The sequence below is a fragment of the Leptinotarsa decemlineata genome, unplaced genomic scaffold (assembly GCF_025532065.1).
Source record: "Leptinotarsa decemlineata unplaced genomic scaffold, Ldec_3_MD MMD2_P_RNA_scaffold_9, whole genome shotgun sequence".
Classification (NCBI taxonomy): Eukaryota; Metazoa; Arthropoda; class Insecta; order Coleoptera; family Chrysomelidae; genus Leptinotarsa; species Leptinotarsa decemlineata.
Genome location: NW_027412536.1, coordinates 14,689,416 through 14,712,435, shown reverse-complemented (window position 1 = coordinate 14,712,435; position 23,020 = coordinate 14,689,416). Strand labels below are relative to the sequence as shown.

Genomic DNA, 23,020 nt, shown 5'->3' with positions numbered 1-23,020 from the left:
GGAGGTTTTTCCTGGCCGCGTATGCGATTACTTCGTCTAATTGCGGTGGTGGACACATCTCCTGGCCTGGAAGATATGCTGAGCTTACTAACCAGCTTCTAGTGCCTTCCTCTGTTGACGTGGTCAGGATAACTGTAACATAATCAGCAATGCAGAGCACCGGGATTAGAGTGCAGTTTACCCTATTACTATATACGATACAAGCGCGAGGTTTTTTTGCACCTTCTTTGTATAGTACCTTGTTGTAGTTGGTTTTTAAGCCTGAAATCCTGCCTCCATGTACCCAGGGTTCTTGCAGGAGGGCCACGTCCAGTCCGTCCTTGTCGAATCTCCTACAAACAACAGCGCTTGCCGCCTTGGCGTGGTGGAGGTTCACCTGCAGAACCCTGGCCCTGGTTGTGCTGAGTTCTGTGTCATTAGCAACGATTACTGTATTACTACCATTTCAGTGGCTTCTCTCGCAATGCATAGATCTTGGTTGGATCTAGTTTGTTCTCCTTTTTCTTTTCATGCTCTCCTAAAAAAGTATTGGATATCAAATACAGCATTTTTACTCAATCTAGAATTTAATGAAAGGAATTCTAGAAAAACAATTGAGAGATCATACAGAACGTGTTGGACAAAAGTTTCGAATTATTTCACTAATCCAGTTTCAAATCAGTAGGTTATGGTACTCTTCATGAAGATAAAACTATCATAAATCTGGGTTCTGATCCTAGTGATGTATACAGTCACTCAAGTCCTGAATTACCATCCAGTCCCACTCATCGTACCATAGGTCATAATAATTCTTCGGAAGATTTGTATAGTTGGATGGCCAAACAAGATGCTGTTACATCAAACTTAGAAGGTGATTCAATTCTTTAAAAAAAATATTTTTTGTTCTTATACCTCTTGGTTTTCAGGTTGCTTAGAGTCTAAAATCAATACACTACATACAGAATCATCAGGAGAACCAGGTACTTTACCAAAAGAGGAAACATCGCCCCCTGGTATTCCTTTGTACCCAATACAAGATTCAGTCAGACTTATGGATGCTAACGAAATTTTTCAGCCTCTGCTGTCTGGTTTAGGAGTTATGCCACAACAACTTAGGTTCACCACAATGTCAGATTCAAGTAATAAAAGAAATTTGATCACAGCAAACGTCAGTTAAATTCATTTTGATTATTTTTACTAGATTCGGGAAATGATGTGACAACGTTAGATGCACTTGGTTCCAATTTCTGTTTAGTAGGAAACATGGAAACTATGAGAATTGATATTGTTGTGTCTGAGCATGGAAAAATTGAGAAAAGGAGAGGTAAAAACAAAGGAAAGAAACTGTTTATTGAGGTCAATGCAGGTAAAACCGCCCTGATATTATGTATTTCATTTTCCACAGTAAAATTCAAATCACATCTGGATAATCCGAAAATCTAGTGGATTACCCTAATAAATCGATTACTCGCTTTGTTGCAGACGAATCTCCTTCTTTCGTTTGTGAAAAAGTAGCTGTAGAATTGGAGATTGATAGAATGACTGATATGGTAGTAAATGAAATGATGAAAACTAAAAATGTGTTATACATTTCAAGAGGACAGTTGAAAAACCATACCAGTACTGTTATTAATTTCACTATAGGTAAGTACCATTCTACTAAACTTTCAGTATTACAAACATATTTTTTAGGTGTTAGATATATTCATCAAAGGGTAAATATGCCCTTATTGCGACTTTTACATCAGATAAGTAATATGTATCAGAATGTCAAGGATACTCAGAACGAATTGAGGGAAGAACAACCTGTTGAAATTCGGAGACCCAAAACCAGTGCCAGTGACCATGCTGACATGAAACATCATTCATCAAGTAAGCTATAGAACCTTGGTTTGAAATTATTCAACAAATCCAAAATGGCATGCATATGTAGGCAAAGGAATAAGTAAAAATAATATCTCCTGAGCTTTCAAAAAAATACACTTGACAAAGCAGGAACAAATCAGAAGAGAAATAACAAAATGTTTTATTGTCTTAGGAACATCATTTATTTTCTTTAATAGCAATAAAAAGTAATGGATACCATACAATTTGGGTATTTTTAAAAGGAATCCTTAATGATTTAAAGAAAATTAGAAATTGGTCAGAGCAACATAAATTAACTGTGAATTGATAAAAAATTATGTTTGTGCGTGCATATGTGTGTCTTTTTTCTTGATTAGTTAAAGTTATTATAAATTGTATTTTCCCTACATAAACTATAAGAGTTTATTGGGAAAATAGAGATTATTATACAACTGAAAAAGTATTGGTTTGAATTAGTATAGGGTTTATCACTTGTAAAACTGATCACTTCCTCAAACTTTTGAAGAATTCACCACCCTAAATAGACTCATTTAGTAAATTAGAGTTGGGGAAGGGTAATCTGAGAGTCACTTGAACATTATTCCTGCATCTGCCTCATTGAAGCTCTGTTCACTAAGACACACAAACCAGTTGGAACCATCCAAATTCAAAAAATTATAATGTCTTGGATCAGTGCTCTAACAGGAACGAAAAACTATTGCACACAACTTGAAATGATGACCATTCAAACATATGCTTCAAAACATACTTCAAAAAAATTCATGATCAATTATTTCAGCAATATAATTAACTCAAAAAAAATCTCTCAAAATTCATACCCTTTAGAGATTATGAGAAAACTCCAAACAATTATTGCAGGAATGAAAAAGAAATATAATGTGAATAATAGAATTTTCAAAAGTTATTAGAAAAAAACAAATATTCCAGTTTATAGTAAGGAAAAACAGATTTTTTAACAGATATAACTGAAAGATGCTAAATTTCAATAAATTATGGACAAAAAAAATCAGTTGATAATTTAATATGGAAACAACCTTAACGACGAGCATTAAAAAAAATTGAATTATCAATTCGTAAGATATCAAATTGGAAATTTTTGGAATATATTTATGGTTTATTTTTTCAACTTATAAGAATAGTGAAACAATGTGCTGTGTTATTTTCATAAAATTATTTATTTAATGGAATTTATTAATTTAAAAATTCATAATATAATTCATAAGGAATTGAATAGTTATAAATACTTTCACTTAGTGAATATATTTTATTTTATGTAATTTATTGAAACTGTAAACATTTCTGGTAAGCATTTGAGAATCTACTTCAAAATCAGTTTTATCATTTTATTAATTTAATAATGAAAGTACTGGTAAATACTATAAGGTCTAAAATTATCATCATTTATTTATGGGACTGCAGTGTCTTATTTGAAGTTGGATTTAGCCAGAGTATTGAAAATAAATTACATTCAACTAAATTTATTAACTCATTTTCAGCATCTGATATTCATTATCCCAATAATGAGATATCTAAACAGCTGAGTTTGAAAATCTCTGATCAAGGTTCATATTCGTCTCAGCATAAACCTATTATATCACCGTCACCAAGCATTCGCTCTCGTCCTCAGAGTTTTGCACAAAAATTGCGTTCCACTGGGAAAGCCGTTAAAGGCTATGTGAACCTTAGTGAAGGGGCAGGTACTCCCATAACTATGTCCAGTCCATCGGTCTCAGCTTTGGAACATATACCAGTGATATCAGACAAAAATTCAGGAAAATGTTGGAAAACAATTTATCACCTGTTAGCGCTGTATGCTAATATGCCTGATACAAAAACTATAAAGCACAGATTTTCAGTTGGAACAAGTGACATATCTGAGCATTACAAAGGCAACAGAAAGTATGATATTTTAACAGAAATGAGATCATCTGAGGACATGGATAAATCCGACAGTAATGTACCAGTTCAGCAAACTAGGGAAAGTAGCAAGTCAAAAGGTGAATATCATCAAAGATAATTTATAATGTGTAGATTTTCAAAGAAAATTTCATTTATTTATGAAATCTTGTCTGTTGCAACCTCTATTGTATCAAATCATAAATATACTGACTCGTTTCTTGATGAAAATCAATAACACTACACATGATGATAATTATAGAATTTTCACAATAAAGTGGACCAGTCCAACTGATGGAGATACTGTGTGGCGAAACACATCTTAAATAAAATTTATTGTGAAAATTTAATCTATAATTATAATCATCTATTGTATTAAAAGAAAATTTTGAATGTTTGAAGGCAAACTTCATATGGTTTTTGTTTTTAATATTCACTCACTGTCTTAGGTCCTTCAAATGAACATACAAAATTAGTGGTCTTTGGAGTGGCAAGAATCCATAGAACTAGGTTGTTAGCAACCCTTTCAGGACTCAAACTGGAAGCAGAAATTACTAGTTTACATTCCAGCCTAACTGTTCGCAAAAAATCATCACCTCAAATGCTGGAATGTTCACTAACAGGTCAAGTGGGTAGAACTATGATTGTTTTACTTGAAGGAGTAGCACCAAATCTTCAAACTGTAGTTAAAATTACTATAGGTGAGGAAAATTCTGAATTTTCAATATTATTTTTTTTTTTTACGACCTTTCAGAGTCCTAGTAGTTGCGCTACTGTTTTCATCATTATTTATTGATACCAATTACTCAGTATATGAAAGAGCTGTAAGGAACATAATCAAAATACAAAAAACAATTTTTTGCAGACCCCTGTCCTTTCAGCTGAATGTATCAATGTTGTGTATCGTCTAGGTTTTTGGAAACAGTTTCATAAATAAATTCAAAAATATTTCAACTGTTCAATAGTACTCAATAACATCAGGCATGATAATATAAATTTATCAGTGCCTATATCACTTTGATCCTCAAAATTAATGTATAATGGAAGAAAAGCTTTATAGTCTTTCAAACCGTTTAAAGGATATTGGGACCCTGAAAATAAATTTGAAATGGGACCGGTTGAGAGAGCCTACTTCCTATTTTTTGTCAATTTCTTGCAGTCATCTATTACACCTTATGGGTCTATTATTGCACTCGATTTCGGAACAAAATATTTAAAATTTTGAGAAAATACTAAACAATATACTTGTGTAGTAGAGTTTTTGTTTTATTGGTATTCAACTTGCTAAAGACGAATTTTGATATATGAATTTTGTTGAACAATGTGATTGTACATTAATGTGACATTAGCTTAGTTGATATAGCTACTACCTATTTTTTTGTTAATTTTGACATTTAAAAAGATTCTATAAATTTTAAGTCCATTTCATTTTTTATTTTATTTTCATACTCAATATTTTATGTATACACAAGAAACATTGTCTATGAGGAATGCAGTTCTTCAATCAGTAAAGATTTTTTGAATGATACCTGTACCAAATGTCTTGATGAAGTAAATTTATATATATTTTTGAATCGTGAGTACTCGTATACCTTGTGATGAAAATGGAATATGATACACCTCACCTTAAATTTCACGTCAAGATCAGGCTCTTTCTGGATCAAACATACTCGCAAATTTCTATTTAAACTTGAGCAATGCAAGAACACATATAAAATAAAAAACAAAAGAATCAAAAGCAACAACGATCTAGTAGTCAACAACTAGTTTTATGAGTAGAATACAAGGGGTAGGAATAACTTGCATGGTAAGAGCATGGCAAGAACGAACAAAGGATTATACAATCCTTTTACACAGGCTGTAAAAGTCTTCAATGAATTGCCTGTCCATATTCGTGAGTTGCCGGGCTATAGTTCAATCATCAATGGTTTAAAAGAACATCTGAGCCTCAAGGCACATGTCTGATGCGACACTACTATGAGATTTGTACTGGTTTTCTAGTGTTTGTGCTTCACTTGTCATGTTGAATGTTTGTGAATCCCGAGACCAGCATTTTTGCTGATTAGGAAGAATAACAACATATTTTACATTTACAGTGTCTTAACTGTGTTGAACTGTACACCGTTCTTATATTTTTAATAAGAAAAATGTCTGATATCACTGTTTTATTATGAATACACTGACCTGTTACTTTTTAAAAATAATAACACTTCAATTCAAGACTAGTTGGACTAGTACATCGGATTATTCTACAATATCTTTTATACAACAATAGGTAATCTCAAAACTTAATTAGATAAATCATTAATTTTGTTAAAACAGGTAGATTTTTAAATAACAATTATAATATAGTATTACTTTTAGAAAAACAGGTGATTCACAAACATGTTAATAATTTACATTTTATGAAAACAAGTTTAATAATCGTAAATGAATAACATCTCCTTCGAGAAAATTAATAGCAATACAATACTACTTCTAGGAAAACAGATAATTTAGAAATATTTCAATTATTGACATTTTATGAAGACAAATTTAACAATGATGAGTGAATAACTTCTTATTGGTGGTTTCAAAGAAAATTTGAAGGTTTGTTTTTATTGATTTCCAAAGATTCCAGCAGGTTTAATTTTATAGTTTTTTAATAATAATAATAATAATAAACAGCTTTATTTCAGAGTAGATTACAAACTTTTATTGCAAAAGGTCGGTAACATAGAATGAAATGGCGTCAAACAAAAAGGTACAGATTTTTTTGTTATAAATATTTTTGAATGAATGTTCCAGTGAGATATGCGTTCAAATCATAGGGCTCTAAGTCTATGAGAAGTTTTTTTAGTTCTCTTTTGAAAACTCCAATTTTCTTAGTTCACTTTAATCTGTTAGGAAGATGGTTGAAAAGCTTGATTGACATATAGTGGGCGCTTTTTTCAGTTACTGTTAATCTATGAAGGGATACATATATTCATTTGTTCTAGTGGGAGACTTATGAGCAGGTATATTCTCAGTGAAGAGGTGTGAATTTTTATACATTTTAAACATTAGGCATTCATAGATATAAATCGCGTAGATTGTCATTATATTGGTGGATTTGAATACTGTTCTGCAAGTTTGGTTATAATTTAAGTTGTTGATTCCTTTTATTATTCTTTTTTGAACTATGAAGATTTTTTCGATATTTCGATTGCTACCCCAAAAAATAATTCCGTATCGAGCAACCGATTCGAAGTTATCCGTGTATATTGTTTTTATAACCTCGTTGTGCATTTATTTTGATGTAACTCTAATTCCGTACGATATTCCACTTAGTTTGTTTGCGAGGTTATCAATATGATAAGTTTAATTCATGTTCTCGTCTATATGGATTCCTAAAAATTTGGTGTTGTGGGACAGTTCAAAAGAAGAGTTTTGAATTTCCACCCTAACTGGATAATCAATGTTGTCTTGGTTTGTTCTAAACAAAATCATATGTGTCTGCGATTCATTTAGTACAAGTTTATTTTTATTGAACCAGTCCTTGGTTTTGTTGAATAGATCTGTACTATTCAACATCATCTCTGGGAAGGTTTTACCACCTGATAACAGACTTGCGTCATCTGCGAAAATAGTTTTGAACTGACGTTGGTTTACGTTTAGATTACATAAGTCGTTCAAATAAATGACGAACAAAAGAGGGCCGGCAATGCTTCCCTGCGGAATTCCCACGTCTGTAGGAAGGGTTTCGGATTTATAGACTCTTCCATTTCGTTTTATTTCTACAGATTGAAGGCGATCTGATAGGTAGGATTCAACCCACTTTAGCGGTGAACCTCTTATTCCATATCTTTCTAATTTTATTAACATTAGTTGATGATTCAAGCAGTCATATGCTTTGGATAGATCTAAAAACATCCCGAGAGCTATCAATTTTTCTTCCATCATGTTCGTTATATTTTGTGTGAATTTATATATGGCCGTTTGTGTTGATCTACCCTGTAAGTATCCATGTTGAAGCCTACTAAATAAGTTACATTGATTCATAAACTCTATAATTCTCACTGACAAGCGAAATCGGCCCTAAATAAAATTTATAGTGTTAAAATTGTATAATTGTTACCATGGATATTATTTTGTTGTTGAATCAGGTGGTAATTTCTTCATATAATAGTAGTAAATTTGTTGTTTCAAAATACACATATTTTGTAAGTTTTTGAAAATAAGAAATATTTTGTCAATTTGTAGCCGTTTCCTGATATTATTGAATTGTCTATTATAATTGAGTTGATTTTATGTGATATGATATTCTGTAGATTACCTATTTTCATAAGATATTTTTATTAGGCAAGTCTCAAGCATTATATTCGAGTATAACCAAAAGACAGAAGGATAAGAATTCAGGTCTTCTTACTGTTGGTGCAGTAAACATAGATATACCTCAACATCCTGTAGCTTTGCATGGAATGGTAACAAGAGGAAGCAAACAGTTGAGTTCTACGCTACAGGAATTGAGAGTTACCAGAACATCCAGTAGGTTGTCTAGGTTACCCCCTGAAGATGAGCAACAAGGATCTCCTAACCATCAGAGTAGAGAAGAACCAGAACCTTGTTCTAGTTTTTCTAAATCACCCCCAACTGATAAAGGACTCCTGCAGCCATTAGTAATGCAGTTTTCTGTTATTCTGCAGGTAACATATTCTGAATAATCATTAATAACTCTTTCATTAGATATAATTTTGGATAGTTGCTTTATATCTGATATTTGAAAAGTTTTTTAAGGTTTATGGATCATCATAGTGGCTACTGTATTTTTTGATAAATCAACGAATTATTTCTGATTCACAATTGATTCTGAACGTTTGTTGAATTAATAATCAGAATTTAATTTCAGTTTCATTATTTTTCAAGTTTGGAAACCGTGGATTTTTGGAATTTCTTCCTGACGTTTCGCTGGCGCGAGTGGCTAGCTTCTTCAGAGGTTTAACCATCATGGCTTGCTGTCCGATGACTAACTTTTAAACTTCGTAAAGCGTATTTATGCCTTGTCAGGTAATCAGTTGTATTTATACCTGTACGTGTCCCTGCACTTGTACCTGTACTTGAACCTGGAACATTAACAATCTTGCTGCCTGTTGTTATTCTGTTTGTTATTCTCGAATTCCTTAAAATGTGGTTCCATATTCGGTTGAGGTTCACCGCTTCTTCTTTTTTGTTGAAATTCTCCGTGTGTTTGTGGATCTCTATTGCCTCCCGTACCAGTCGGCTATGGTATCCCTGGTTGAGGGCAATTAGTTCTGTGTTTTCAAACAAAATTCTGTGGTCTCCTTCACTAAGTGCGTGTTCTGCCACAGCTGACTTTTCCGCTTGGCCTAGTCTGCAGTTCCTTTTATGTTCTTTTAGTCTTGTTCCCATGGATCATTTGGTGGTTCCAATATATACCTTCCCACAAGTGCGTGGTATGCGATAGACCCCTGCTGCTGATAATGGGTCTCTTTTGTCTTTAGCCGACCTGCCGACTAATATGGAACCCCATTTTAAGGAATTAGAGAATAACGAATAGAATGACAACAGGCAGCAAGATTGTTAATGTTCCAGGTTCAAGTACAGGTACAAGTGCAGGGACAAGGGCAGGTACAAATACAACTGATTACCTGACAATGCATAAATACGCTTTACGAAGCCTAAAAGTTAGTCATCGGACAGCAAGGCACGATGGGTAAACCTCTGAAGAAGCTAGCCACTCGCGCCAGCGAAACTCCAGGAAGAAATTCCAAAAATCCACGGCTTTCAAACTCGAAAAGTAATGACACTGAAAACCTCAGCCGTGAAAGTCTAAACTATTTTGTCAGAGTTCACTTTCTCATTTGGGCCATTCATTTTTTAGAGTTTGAGTATAACAGCTGCTCTGCTGCCCTCTCTACAAGCTCAGTATAAAATGGATCAAGTGAACAGTACTGGTTTTACTGGTTCTAAGGCAAAATTCACCATTGATTTGCCTCATCATACTCTGAGTTTCACTACAAAGCTACCACAGGTATCATAAACTTTGCTAGTCACAAATATTCATTGTGATTAGACTTTAAACTTCCCACTTTATATATTGATATTTGCAGGGTTACAATCAAAATGAAAAGGCCGAAGCCAATCTTCCGTCTGAAGCTAGCATAGCTCTACCCGCTGTGCATGTTGTTGCAGAATATATTCCTGACAATGCTGATTCTGGACTGAGAGACATGAATGGGGGACCTGAAGGTGTAGTGTTCAGACAAGGAGGTTATCTGAATGCCAATGCTGACATTGGCGTTTTTGAACATAGTTTAACTACAGATTTGTTGAATCATTTAGTTTTTGTTCAGAAAGTATTTATGAAGGTGAGTAAATTTGCTGAATACCTTTTTTATTTTCATATTAAGATTAACTGAAGAATTAGCTGAGCATACTTTCACCTTGAAAGCATGAATATCATTGAGCAATAAAAAATGGTACTAGAAGTAAGTTTGTACATCATTAACAAATGATATTCGGATTTTATTTGTAGTTATACAATATTTAGAACTTTTTTTGAATTTTTTATCTTTAGAACTGTTATATCTTGAAATTCCTTCACCATCCCTTTTTTTTCTCTGAATGGGGTTATAAATTATCTCATAATGAGTGAATAAGTAGATTCAAAATACTGATAATAGAGTGTTTAAACAGGATGTCTGGTTTCAGCCCTAATGTCTTTCCATAGATGCATTTGGCCAGCATCAGTGCTACCTCAGATTCAATCCTCAATAAAAAAGGTGTTCCCACATCTGTTTATTATTTATCTCAATGATATTTTTTACTTTATGTCCCCTAATAAATGTCTTTGCTGTGCCAGATGATACAACATTTTTACAATCTCGTGCAAATCTACTCAGCTTAGTGAACAATATAAAGCAGAAGCAAATACTTGGATACAAATGACCTCAAATAGATCTTCTGGGCATTGTTATTGATGACAAATCAAACTAAAATTCACATGTAGACAGTTATATAGAAAACATACTTCTCAATAAGCCTAGAGGATGAATGATACTGAGCCTATCAGCTGTCTCTACGGAACCTTCGAGATACCGGGCGCCCTCTCGTCGTAGCATCGCCTTGTCACGATAATGCGCGGCTCTGATGTGATTGTCCTTCTTTCCCTAGCCACTCTTCGGACTTTTATGGACAGAGTATACTTAAAAATTCTTCCTGACGCTGAGTTTATAGAGGAGATGGATGTCGAGTTTACGACTCCAACTGACCTCCCTGTAAATTGAATTCAGGAGCGAGTCTACAGAGGAGATGAATGTCGAGTTTACGACTCACTTCAACGGACTTCCCTGTAAATTTAGTTCAGGAGCGAGTCTACAGAGGAGATGGATGTCGAGTTTACGACTCCTTCTGACCTCCCTGTAAATTGAATTCAGGAGCGAGTCTACAGAGGAGATGAATGTCGAGTTTACGACTCACTTCAACGGACTTCCCTGTAAATTTAGTTCAGGAGCGAGTCTACAGAGGAGATGGATGTCGAGTTTACGACTCCTTCTGACCTCCCTGTAAATTTAATTCAGGAGCGAGTCTACAGAGGAGATGGATGTCGAGTTTGCGACTCCAACTGACCTTCCTGTAAATTTATTTCAGGAGCGAGAGCTTCTCAACTTTCCAACTCCTGATCCAACAATTGAACCTTAAAAAAAAGGTTTGGTGGTGCAGCCAGAAAACGACTGAGTCGTCTCCTCAAGAGCGGGGTACCTTGGAAAACCACTCGCACCAAATTCTTGAGTGGCGTACGCTGAATCTGTCTCAGGTGAGGGAACAAACCCCCCATGAGCAGGTCAGCAAAGGTTTGCGCTCAAGTGATGATTCACCAAAACCAGAGGCAAAAAAGCCCTGCACAGCTGAATCTAAGGCATCGTCAGGTGTAGGTTACAGTGGAGAGTCGAATAGACTTTGGACCGTATCTAACCTAACCTAAATACTTAGATACAAATGACCTCAAATTAAATAGATATAAAAAACAAGAACTTTTTCTTTTTACTAATAATAATTATGTTTCGATAGATTTGGCCATTGTTATTGATGACGAATCAAACTAAAATTCACATGTAGACAGTTATATAAAAAGCATACTTCTCGATAATTTTTATTGTGGCCTGGAAAATATTCACAGTTCTCCTGTTCTTCTAACATGAATCCATTTACTTTTCCACTGAATATCAATTATTTTTTTCTATTGTTCCACATCATTTGTAGTCAATAAACTTGCTTCTTGAGATTATTTAAACTGTTATTAAACTAACCTCAAAGATCATAATATTATATAAAACATTTTGCTTTGAAATTTCATAATTTTGGCCAATTCTATATTGAAGTCAAATATAGAGATATCAGTGAGAAATACATACTATAAATGTATTTCAGGAAGTGAATGAGGTAGTTCAAAAAGTTTATGGAGGTGAAAGACCTGTTCCAATATGGTTAGAAGACACTGAAGAACATTCCACTTTGAACAGGTTATTGTTTTCATTAGTTATAAAAATGCAAAGAATGCAACTGACTGCTACAACTGCCGGAAGTTCGGCTGTACGATTAGAAACAGGTATGTTGATATCTTTTGTTAGTATCCTTTACATTTTTATTCGAAATTTTTAGGTGCTGTGGTATTGGAGCTTTCCAACAGAGTACAAAACATATCTGGATCCACTCACAGCAATACTTCTGCAAGGCTTTTCGGAAAAGCACAAGTAGATTTGAACTTATCACTTGGACAGATTATTAGGAATGCTGTTTTTGAAGAGGCAGATATTGAATATCAACATGTTGCTTTTTTCAATACCAGAATAGGTCTGAGGAATGCATTCCAGGTATGATATTAATTTTTGTGAAAACGTTTTTGAATAAACACAGAAAACGAGCGTGACATATCAGTTTTTTCTCATGACTATTCTACATACAAAATAGTTTCTGATTTATCGCCCTTTGACTTATTTCTGTGTGGAGTTTATTAATAATACATCTCTGGAGAAATTTCTCAACGTTTTGAAATAAATTACTAACCTTTTGTTTCAATACTATTCTGAATGTTTTTATATCATCTGACAACATTTACATGTAACTGGATATTTTATGGCATATGCCACTCACAAACATTGAGAAGAAGATGATGCATACATGTAAGAATATTGTGGTCCATTTTGTCGAAATTCTTTGAAAAGTCTATACCGGGTGTCCCACATTTTATGTGACAGGCAATATCTGGTTTGTTGAAGGAGATACACAAAAATGTTTCATACAAAAGTTTTAGGAGTTCATGAGAGCTATATTTTGATATAATTTTTAGATATACAGGGTGTTTGGTGTAGGTGCTACAGACCGAAATTCCATTTTTTTAAATAGAATGCCCTGTATATCATTACATATCCAGATGCTACGTTAAATTCTGATATCATTTCATATTTGGTTTTTGAAATTCGGTTACGGCGTTGTTGAGTTATTGCACTTTTCCTTAAATATAAAGTTTCAAAAAAACTTATTTACTCGTACACGAATCCAGTCTATATCTTTTATTAAATTGAACTAGACTACTACTGAATACAAACCATTATTCTCACCTCTACGATACGATATCGATATCAGTTGAATATAACATTGAAATTCTTGAGAATGTGACTAACTTGAGGGTGAATTGCTTTATATTGCACAATTTCATCAAGTAGCTTATGCTTGTTGATGCCATAGTAACAAATGTTGAATTGTATCTACTTGTCAGTTCGATTCAGTGATTCTTTGCAAAACAGTGACTGTGTTCTTTGTGCGAAAACTCCAGTATGCCTTTCGCGTTTAGTCCAAGTGATTGCATTGATATGTTATTAATTTTTGGGGAATGTCAGAAAAACTGCCGTCAAGCACAACGTCTATACCAAGAACGTTTTCCAGACAGACCCATTCCGTCACGAATGACTTTTTCGAGAGTTGTAGAAAAATTGCGAACTGGGTCATTTCCTTCTACTATAAAGCATCGTCATCATACGAGATCTGTTAGAACTGAAGATTTAGAGATCAATGTGTTGGCTTATATTATTATTCATCCACATGTTTCTATCCGTACTCTTGCAGAAGAAGTCGGTGTGAGTAAATCTAATGTACAGAGAATTCTGAAAGAAAATAAATACCACCCATTCAAAATTCTGTTGGTACAAGGTTTGAAACCCACGGACTTTGAACGACGACTTGAATTCATTGCTTGTATTCAGGTAATATTACATGAAAGTCCTAACATATTCAGTTAAATTTTGTGGAGCGATGAATCGCGATTCCACAATAATGGAGTTGTGAATCGACATAACAGTCACTATTGGTCTCAAGAAAATCCCCACTGGGGTCCGCGAAAGTAATTTTCAAACTACTTGGGGTATTAATGTATGGTGTGGATTGTTCAATGGCCGCATGATTGTTCAATGAAAATCTCAATGGATTGCGATATTTACATTTTCTAGAAAATGATTTGATCCAGTTGATGGAAGATATTCCCATAGCAGAACGACAAGGAATTTGGTGGCAACAAGATGGTGCTCCTCCTCACAATTCACAGGTTGTTACTGAATATCTGGATAGAACGTACCCAAATAGATGGATTGGTAATAAATGTCCAATTCGGTGGCCGGCTCGTTCCCCAGATTTATCACCGCTTGATTTTTTCCTATGGGGTTATTTAAAAGATATTGTTTTCACTACTCCCCCTTTGAATGTAGATGATCTGAAAGTGAAAATTCGACTAGCGTGCAGTGATATTACGCCTGATATTATAAGAGCGACCTGTACGAGAGAAGTGATTCGACGTTTCGAAGCCTGTATAATATATAATGGGCATCACTTTGAACAATTTTTATGACTTATTTCTGGGTACCTACCATTCTTATGAAATGATTTATCAAGTTATATTATTTACATTGTTATTAATTGAAGATTTGTTTTCGAATACACCTCTTTCAATTTCGCAATTGTTTCATATTCAAAATGATTCCTGACTGAGTTCCACAACTCAAAATTGAAACCATTACTTCGAACACCCAAAATTTTGACTAATTTTCATGTGATCTGATGCAGAGAGAATAATTGTATGAGATATTTTTAAAAATAATAGTTGTTCTCAAGACTTTACATTTTAAGTAATAACTCAACAACGCCGTAACCGAATTTCAAAAACCAAACATGAAATGATATCAGAATTTAACGTAGCATCTGAATATGTAATGATATACAGGGCGTTCTATTTTAAAAAATGGAATTTTGGTCTGTAGCACCTACACCAAACACCCTGTATATTTAAAAATTATATCAAAATATAGCTCTCATGAACTCCTAAAACTTTTGTATGAAACATTTTTGTGTATCTCCTTCAACAAACCAGATATTGCCTGTCACATAAAATGTGGGACACCCGGTATATACAGTATACATGACAACATCAAAGCTTTGAGCTTTGACGTTCTAGTGTTTCTATTCATTGGCGCATAAATTTGATTTCAGTAAGAGCCAGAATATGGGGACTATTGGTTTTGTAGATATCGGTATACTGAATTGATATGTGAGTGATTGACTGGTACAGTGGTACCAGTCAATCAGGAAGTTGCTTCTGAGTCTATTAGCAAATATAATTTCTTGAGAATTATTAAATAGAATAGTTTATTTGACTGTAGTATACACGGCTGCATATTCATAACAAGTCATGAAATGGAAATATCAATTAAAGTATGGTCGAATATACAAGCATATAAAAATTATCATGAATTGCTTTCCTTCATAGTCATAGCCCCTTGTTTCATACACTCCTCATATTCCTTCAATGAATAAAAGGAATTCTCAAATAGAAAAGATTCAATGCCTTTTAAAACAGAAACATTGTCAATTATTTTAATTCACTAGGAAGAATGTTATACAATTTATAGTTTAGCGAGTTAGTCTATATTTGGGTATTCTAATATTATATGCTCCCCTGGTGTTATGCTAGTGAATATCAGATTGTGTAACCAAATTTGGCAAATGAATCTCAAGTAGAGTATTCAGAATGAAAAGTGATGGAAGGATTATGATCTTCAATTTTTATAATAGAGGCCTGCAAGTATCTGCCACCACATAGCAATGTTCCATAGTTGAGATTAGTTTGGAACAAGAGGAAATATACGATTTGCAGAGTAATAATTTTAATTACTTGTCTTAGTTGTCGAATATTGAAAAGAGGAAGTAACGCTTCTAGTTCAGTTGTCTAACATTACTCTACCAGCTGAGCTTCTCATCAAATGTGAAACCTCACAGTTTTGCATGTTTTTCTCAGTGTATTGGTGGTAACTAGTGCTTTTGTGATTTTTCGTTGTTTAGCTTCAGTCTGTTTGTAACAAACCATTCTTCACCTTTATCCTCGGCTTCTGCAAGCATCCGTAATAGTATAGTTTTTCAAGGAGTTAACCATGGGAAACACAACTGAACGCACTAGACAGGGCGCAAAGAGTAATATCGATGTTGAAATCTTGTTGAGACCCTCGATTATTCTCCCAACTACCCTTGTTGCTGCGCCAGTAGTTGAATGATCCAACCTGAATATGAAATGAGAATCTCTTAAATAGTTATTTTCTCCAAGGTAGTTGGTCAGCCTCTGCTTGATCATGATTTCGAATAACTTTGAGGAAATGCAGGTAATTGAAATAGGTCTGTAACTGCCAATTCCATCTCTACTGCCTGATTTAAAAATGGGAACCAGAAAGGGGGTTTGTAGAAAGAAATCTTTGAACTTGAGATCGACAACTGTCGTGAACGATTTCCAATGGTTATCAGTTCTGATGAGTTTCAGAATAAAGTTCTCCATGGGATTTGCTGTTTTTTCATTCAAATAGTTTTTTACATTATTTTCCTCAACTTCTTTTTCTCGATAAATATACACCCACACTTTTGGTTTTGTCTCTTTGAATTTACAGTTTTCAACTAATTCACCAATTTGTCGTTTGGAATTGTTTCCTTCGTATGGTTTGTCAATCAGAATGGTCCCTACCATGGACAGAAACAACTGCCTCAGACTCATTGTCGATTTCTCAATTTAAAATTATATTTGGTTTTTGATGCTATTGTACTCTCACAATTTCATTTAAAGCTTGCTTTAAATTCAGAGGTAAATTGCTCTCTTAAATAGAGATATTTGGAATTTCTTCTTCATCAATATTTAATTTCTTGTCTAGAGGCTTACCTAGTCATAATTTGGTTTTTAGACAGTTTAACTGCTTGTTGATGACCGGACATTGAATTTGTGCCTATAAAACTTTTTGAATTTTTCTTCGAGGAGTAATGATTTCTCATTTAATAAAGTCACCAGTGACTCCTTATTGTTGATGACAATTGTTTTATCTGCAATTATTTGCTTGAACAACAAATTATCGCCAGCCAAGTAAACTTCATCTGTCATGAGTGATTTTTCTTTAAGTTTCTCATAACAACAAGTTTTTGCTCTCTCTGTACAAGCATCATAGTAAACTGCATCACATTCCATACACACTAGTTTGAAAATTGCATTTTTCTTTCAATATTTGCATATTTTATTCAGTTTATCAAAACTTTAGTTGCCATTTTATATATCAATACTAGATGCTGGAAAAACATAAATGCTAGAAAGACACTTTTGGCTTTCAATTACAGTAGTTTTCAAGTGACCTCTACAGAATGATGCCCTCAAATTAGCACAATAGGGGGGCTGTGATGCAATTTTTTCCTGTTTACACCCTTCAAACCTGAACAATAAATATTCAAAGGATTGTCTCTCAGATTTTTTTATGAAGAACTTATAGTAAAAATTATTATATTTTGAACTTAATTTGTTACTAAATATCATGACAACATATGAGTTAAATCACTAAAGATATCTATATGTTTTTGTTGAAAGATACTGTTAGGAATACCTCACTGGCTAGCAACAATATAAAACACTCTATACCACAAACTTTATCAATACTTATTGATCTACCCAACAACAATGTCAGTTTAAGACTGACACACTCAAAATATTTCCAACACAAAGAAATGTATCATTTTCTTATGTAAACTTGTCAGCCGTTATTCAGGGCTGTCTCATCAAATGGTAATGTACTGAGCACTGATCCTAAGCAATGTCCCTAACAGTACCACTGTTACCTATGCTGTGACAATACCTTCAAGTGAATATTCTCAAAAACTTTTCTTAATTCTTACACATCAGTTTTTATTTCTAAATGGACTTTAAATATTTCAGAATGAATTGATTGAAGGTGAAGACAAGGAAGTTGTACTAATAACCTTAAAACGGCCACTAATTTACATTCAACCTGTAGCCATAGATAAAGCTATCCTTGTTTGGTTAAACTACAAAAACGCCTATGACTATTGGAATGAGAAACGAGCCAATCTCAACAAAGAAGTTCTCAGCGCTACTCAACAGGTTTACGAAAAGTTCCAATTTGGGCAACTCACGAGTCAGTTAAGTGGACCCTACTTGGGTACTTTATTTTTACAGTTAACCGTCGAAGACATGGGCATCTGCCTTCCATTAAATTCTTTGCCGTTCGCCAATTGGAATCAAAGAAATGTCTATGAGGATAATAGAGGAGCAGTTGTTGTTACTTTAGAAAATACAAATTTTTCAGGTAACAATTTATTTATTTACAATTATTCTCCAAATAAAGAATCTAATAATTGATACAAGTCAAAACGATATTTCAGTTTGAAATTTTCAACTTTTTTTTATCTATTTGAATATTTTTTTGTAATGAATTTTAATTTATATAATTTTTTTTTATTTTTCATCAAATTATATTCTTGAGCACATTCATTAATTTCTTTAAAAAATCCGTGACATTTATTTTACAGCTTGTAACTCTGGTTCTCTTGTGAGCAAAGGAAAATTCTCAAATCTGTGTCTTCGCTTCGCAGAAGACTTTGAAAACTCTCTCGATGACTGGAAACCTGACATGACCGATTCTTCCATTATGAATCTCTGTGTGGTAAGCGATGGAACTTATGAAGTGTGTAGTCGTACCATTGCTGCAAAGCAACCCAACGGTGAGGATTTAAAATTCTGTGTATAGAACGGCCACAACTTCTTTGTTTTTTTAGAAAATGCTAAATGGTTTCTAAATGTTCAGTGGCAAATGGAAGGTGTTGACATTCACCTAGATACTAATGTTGGTAAGCAACTCTCTGCCCTTGGTCACACTTTGACGATGTTAACAGGTGTTGAGGATACAACAATTCCTGTTGATTATGACAGTGATGACAATGATGCTACTGATGGTACAAGAACTTCTCAAGAGAGTATTTTACCCGCTTTCATGTATGATCCAAACTTAGACAATAAGAGTCGTTCTAAGCTTATTGAAAAAGAAATGAACGAGCAGGCAAAAATCATCAATGATCTGAGATCCCTTGGAGCTTCCCATGGAACCATCGAGATGGAAATGAAAAGATTACACGAACTTGAAACACTAGTTTATAAAGATTTTAGAAGGTGAGTGCCTATTGAAACATTGTTATAAAATATTCCTGAAATCATGAATACACTAACCCGTTATTTGATGAAAATTAATAACATTATCCATGAAAATAATTATTTATTTTTTACACTAACAATTTTATTCAAGACACGTTTCACTACACGGTAGTTTCATCAGTCCAACTGAAAATTGTGTTTAATTACTATCATGGATAGTATTCTTAAAATATTTTGTAAAAATTTAGTAATGAAAATTAATAAACTACCAATTTGTCAAAAGTCAAGTTAGGATATATTTGATGTGAATAAAATTTTATTTATTTCAGAGACATGATACAAAAATTACGGAGGCAAAGTGTAAGAGCTTCTTCAATCAAAGGAAAGTTTGGTTTAGGATCCAAATCTAATCCTTTCAGGTCAAAGTCATTTGTGGTACCAAGTCCAATGCCTGAAGGTAGAGACAGGTCAGTTCAACCAATAAATATCATTGAATTTTTGTTTCTTTTTTTCCTTTTATCTCTTACAGAATATTGTTTTGTTTAGGTCAAAGTCTTTAGTAGTAATACCTAGTACCATTCCAGAAATCAGTGGCAGGTTTGTATTACTATTGTGCAAGTCCACTGTGTCCTAATGCTTGTGTGCTGATTGTTCGAAATAAACTTATACCATTATTATACAAATGCTTATTTCATTTTGGAAACATAGAAAAAAACATGTACTCACAAGTCCAGTTGTAGACCTTAAGAGGTCGCAATGAATATGGCCATTCATGTGGTACTAAACCAATAGATTGATAATCATCCTGAAATTCGTATCATTTTCTCTGTTCAAAACAGAAACTTACGTTAAATGTGAGCATGACACTTGTGACGGTAGAATAGCATTCATCTTGGAGAATTATGTCACATTACTAAATCTTTTTGAGTTTACTATCAAAGACAACTTATATTTTACATAGAAAATGTCTCATAACCAGTTTCGTCAGTTGGCAAGTTTCTTTGTCTTTGAACTTTCTAACTTGTAAATACTCTAATCTCTAGTTATATCATTTGATTTACTTTCTTGCTCGAACTTTTTTGTGTTTTTTTCCTTCAAATCATATTTTGTGATTGTTTTATTATTATTTTTAGCCCAGAAATGGCAAAAGCTAGTTTTGAAACCAATGTCGCTAGTAGTTATGAAAGCTCTCCTAGATCAGGGCCGTCAAGATCCGCCTCCTTAAGGGTCAAAACTGGAGAGTGTGGACCCCGAGTTACTTTTAGTGATACTCAGACTATGGGCAGGTACAGTAACAATCAGTTATATCTTTTAATTCTGCTTTGCTGCATTTTTTGTAGTAAGTTTGGTTTTGTTGAACATAAACATCCACTGTTTTAGTTAAACATAATTCCACTATTTATCATTGATAACCCTATATCTTCGAATGTGTCCGGTCGGTCGGTAGCCGGTCGGTTCGACGTGGGTGCTTTGTTCACTGACTCAAATCGGCCGCCGTGTTGGTCGTGATTCAAACCCCAGGTTGAACGATCGATTTTCACTTGCTATCATCCAACCCGTGTTAGGAATCACACGTTAAAAGGTAAGACCTTGTTAGTCCTTATCTCGCACAAGTTTCGACTTCTGAGAGTTGTCGTTCGTAGGGGTGCGACAACTGGTTAAATGAAAAACAGATTTGTATGTTTTTCCGTTAATTTAAACAGACTTAAATGATACAGGCTCTAATTGTCATGATTTTGGCTAAAATATGGTTGTTTTTGTCTTGTATTCGCTAATTAGTTGATATTATTAGTACACTGCTGGGGATAAAATTAGGGTAATTTGAAGTTATTTCAAATTTTCCCAACTTTTTTGGATCTCTTCCTGATGTCACATATTTTACCGAGTCCTGAAAAAGAAACCAGTTTTTGATTGCCAAAATTTATTTGTTAATACTAAAAATGAACAATTCCATTTCAGTATGTTAGGAAATGAAATGAACAATTTTACTCTGATATGCATTTGGTTGGAAAAGAAAAATGCAAGGGCTTCAGTAACGAATGTTACTGTTCTCTCCTCTTGCTGTCATTCTGCAAAAGATTTTCCCATTCTTGTACCAGTATATCGCGTAGCTCTCTATAATTTTTGGGAGCCGGCACATGTCTCCGGACCGTGCTTGAGTTGAACCTCGTCAAGATACTCAGTTACATCCGGACATTGTGATGCATAAATGTTATATCGTCTCCAAAAAAAAAACATGTATGGTAAAACATGATCTTGTAGAACCTCCATCAGATACCTGTGCGCATTCAATGTCTCATTCTCGAGTATCTGAAAGTTATGAAATATTCAGGAAAAACCTAAAAAATCATCTCATCGACAAGGTTTATTATAACTTGACAGAATATTACGATGATTAACTAAACTCATGACGAAATAATTTTATTTATACAAATTTTAATTCTATTGACAACTTTATTTATACAACATTAATTTTATTTATACAATATTAATTTTATCTATACAAGTGTAACTCTAATTTTAATCTTATTTTAATTTTAATTTAATTTTATCTTACAATTTTAATTTTTTAAGACAATTTTATTTATACATAAAAACTTAATTTATACATATTTATAAGATACTCTCTCCCTCATCTATGATCTGAACTTAGTATTATTTACATTGTAACTTAGTGTTTAATAAGTACCTGCCAATGGAAAAAAGCTTATTCCCTATCACGTATAGTCAGTGGGCATACTTGAAGACTGGCTATAAATCAAATCATCTAAAAGAACAATTCGTTCAGGCCAGCCTCAACACCCTACACAGTAGGTTAATGGACTGACACCTATCAGAAAACAACTACTCCCCTGGCTAATACCACGAAGGGCGTTGGATTATATCCGACAGGTGTCAGTGCAGGATTCTTCACTGAAGTTATTCCTGCATATGCTGTTGGCGATACAACTGCCGCAATAGATTTTCAATTATTGGAACACACTTGCAGACCGGTTTCGGGCTGTTTGGCCACTCGTCAGTGCAAGGTAGTGTATATCATCAACATAAAGTCGATGATTTCCGATAATTGAAAATCGAATTCCGTCAGAGTATCATTCCTCGAACTAAGCTGAAGACTACAACAAACAACAGGTTTGTCGTCGCTCCATCTGCCTGTGAACGAGGTAACCAACTGCATATCCAAATTTGCCCAATTCCTCGTAAAAGGAAAAAATCTTTCACGTATAGTCAGTGGGCATACTTGAAGACTGGCTATAAATCAAATCATCTAAAAGAACAATTCGTTCAGGCCAGCCTCAACACCCTACACAGTAGGTTAATGGACTGACACCTATCAGAAAACAACTACTCCCCTGGCCTGAACGAATTGTTCTTTTAGATGATTTGATTTATAGCCAGTCTTCAAGTATGCCCACTGACTATACGTGAAAGATTTTTTTCCTTTTACGAGGAATTGGGCAAATTTGGATATGCAGTTGGTTACCTCGTTCACAGGCAGATGGAGCGACGACAAACCTGTTGTTTGTTGTAGTCTTCAGCTTAGTTCGAGGAATGATACTCTGACGGAATTCGATTTTCAATTATCGGAAATCATCGACTTTATGTTGATGATATACACTACCTTGCACTGACGAGTGGCCAAACAGCCCGAAACCGGTCTGCAAGTGTGTTCCAATAATTGAAAATCTATTGCGGCAGTTGTATCGCCAACAGCATATGCAGGAATAACTTCAGTGAAGAATCCTGCACTGACACCTGTCGGATATAATCCAACGCCCTTCGTGG

General features: G+C 34.1%; 1 protein-coding gene across 1 annotated transcript in view; it reads left to right on the top strand.

Moving 5' to 3' along the window:
• The window catches only part of tweek (transmembrane protein KIAA1109 homolog tweek), a 112,842-nt gene that overhangs the window by 55,855 nt on the left and 33,967 nt on the right, over positions 1 to 23,020 (top strand). Inside the window, 17 exon segments of the mRNA XM_074170681.1 lie at positions 665 to 850; positions 906 to 1,118; positions 1,181 to 1,345; positions 1,462 to 1,623; positions 1,672 to 1,851; positions 3,342 to 3,842; positions 4,191 to 4,442; positions 8,062 to 8,405; positions 9,602 to 9,751; positions 9,831 to 10,088; positions 12,151 to 12,328; positions 12,382 to 12,593; positions 18,002 to 18,392; positions 18,616 to 18,807; positions 18,862 to 19,252; positions 19,564 to 19,701; positions 20,368 to 20,520. Coding sequence (XP_074026782.1) covers positions 665 to 850; positions 906 to 1,118; positions 1,181 to 1,345; positions 1,462 to 1,623; positions 1,672 to 1,851; positions 3,342 to 3,842; positions 4,191 to 4,442; positions 8,062 to 8,405; positions 9,602 to 9,751; positions 9,831 to 10,088; positions 12,151 to 12,328; positions 12,382 to 12,593; positions 18,002 to 18,392; positions 18,616 to 18,807; positions 18,862 to 19,252; positions 19,564 to 19,701; positions 20,368 to 20,520 — 4,066 coding nt within the window.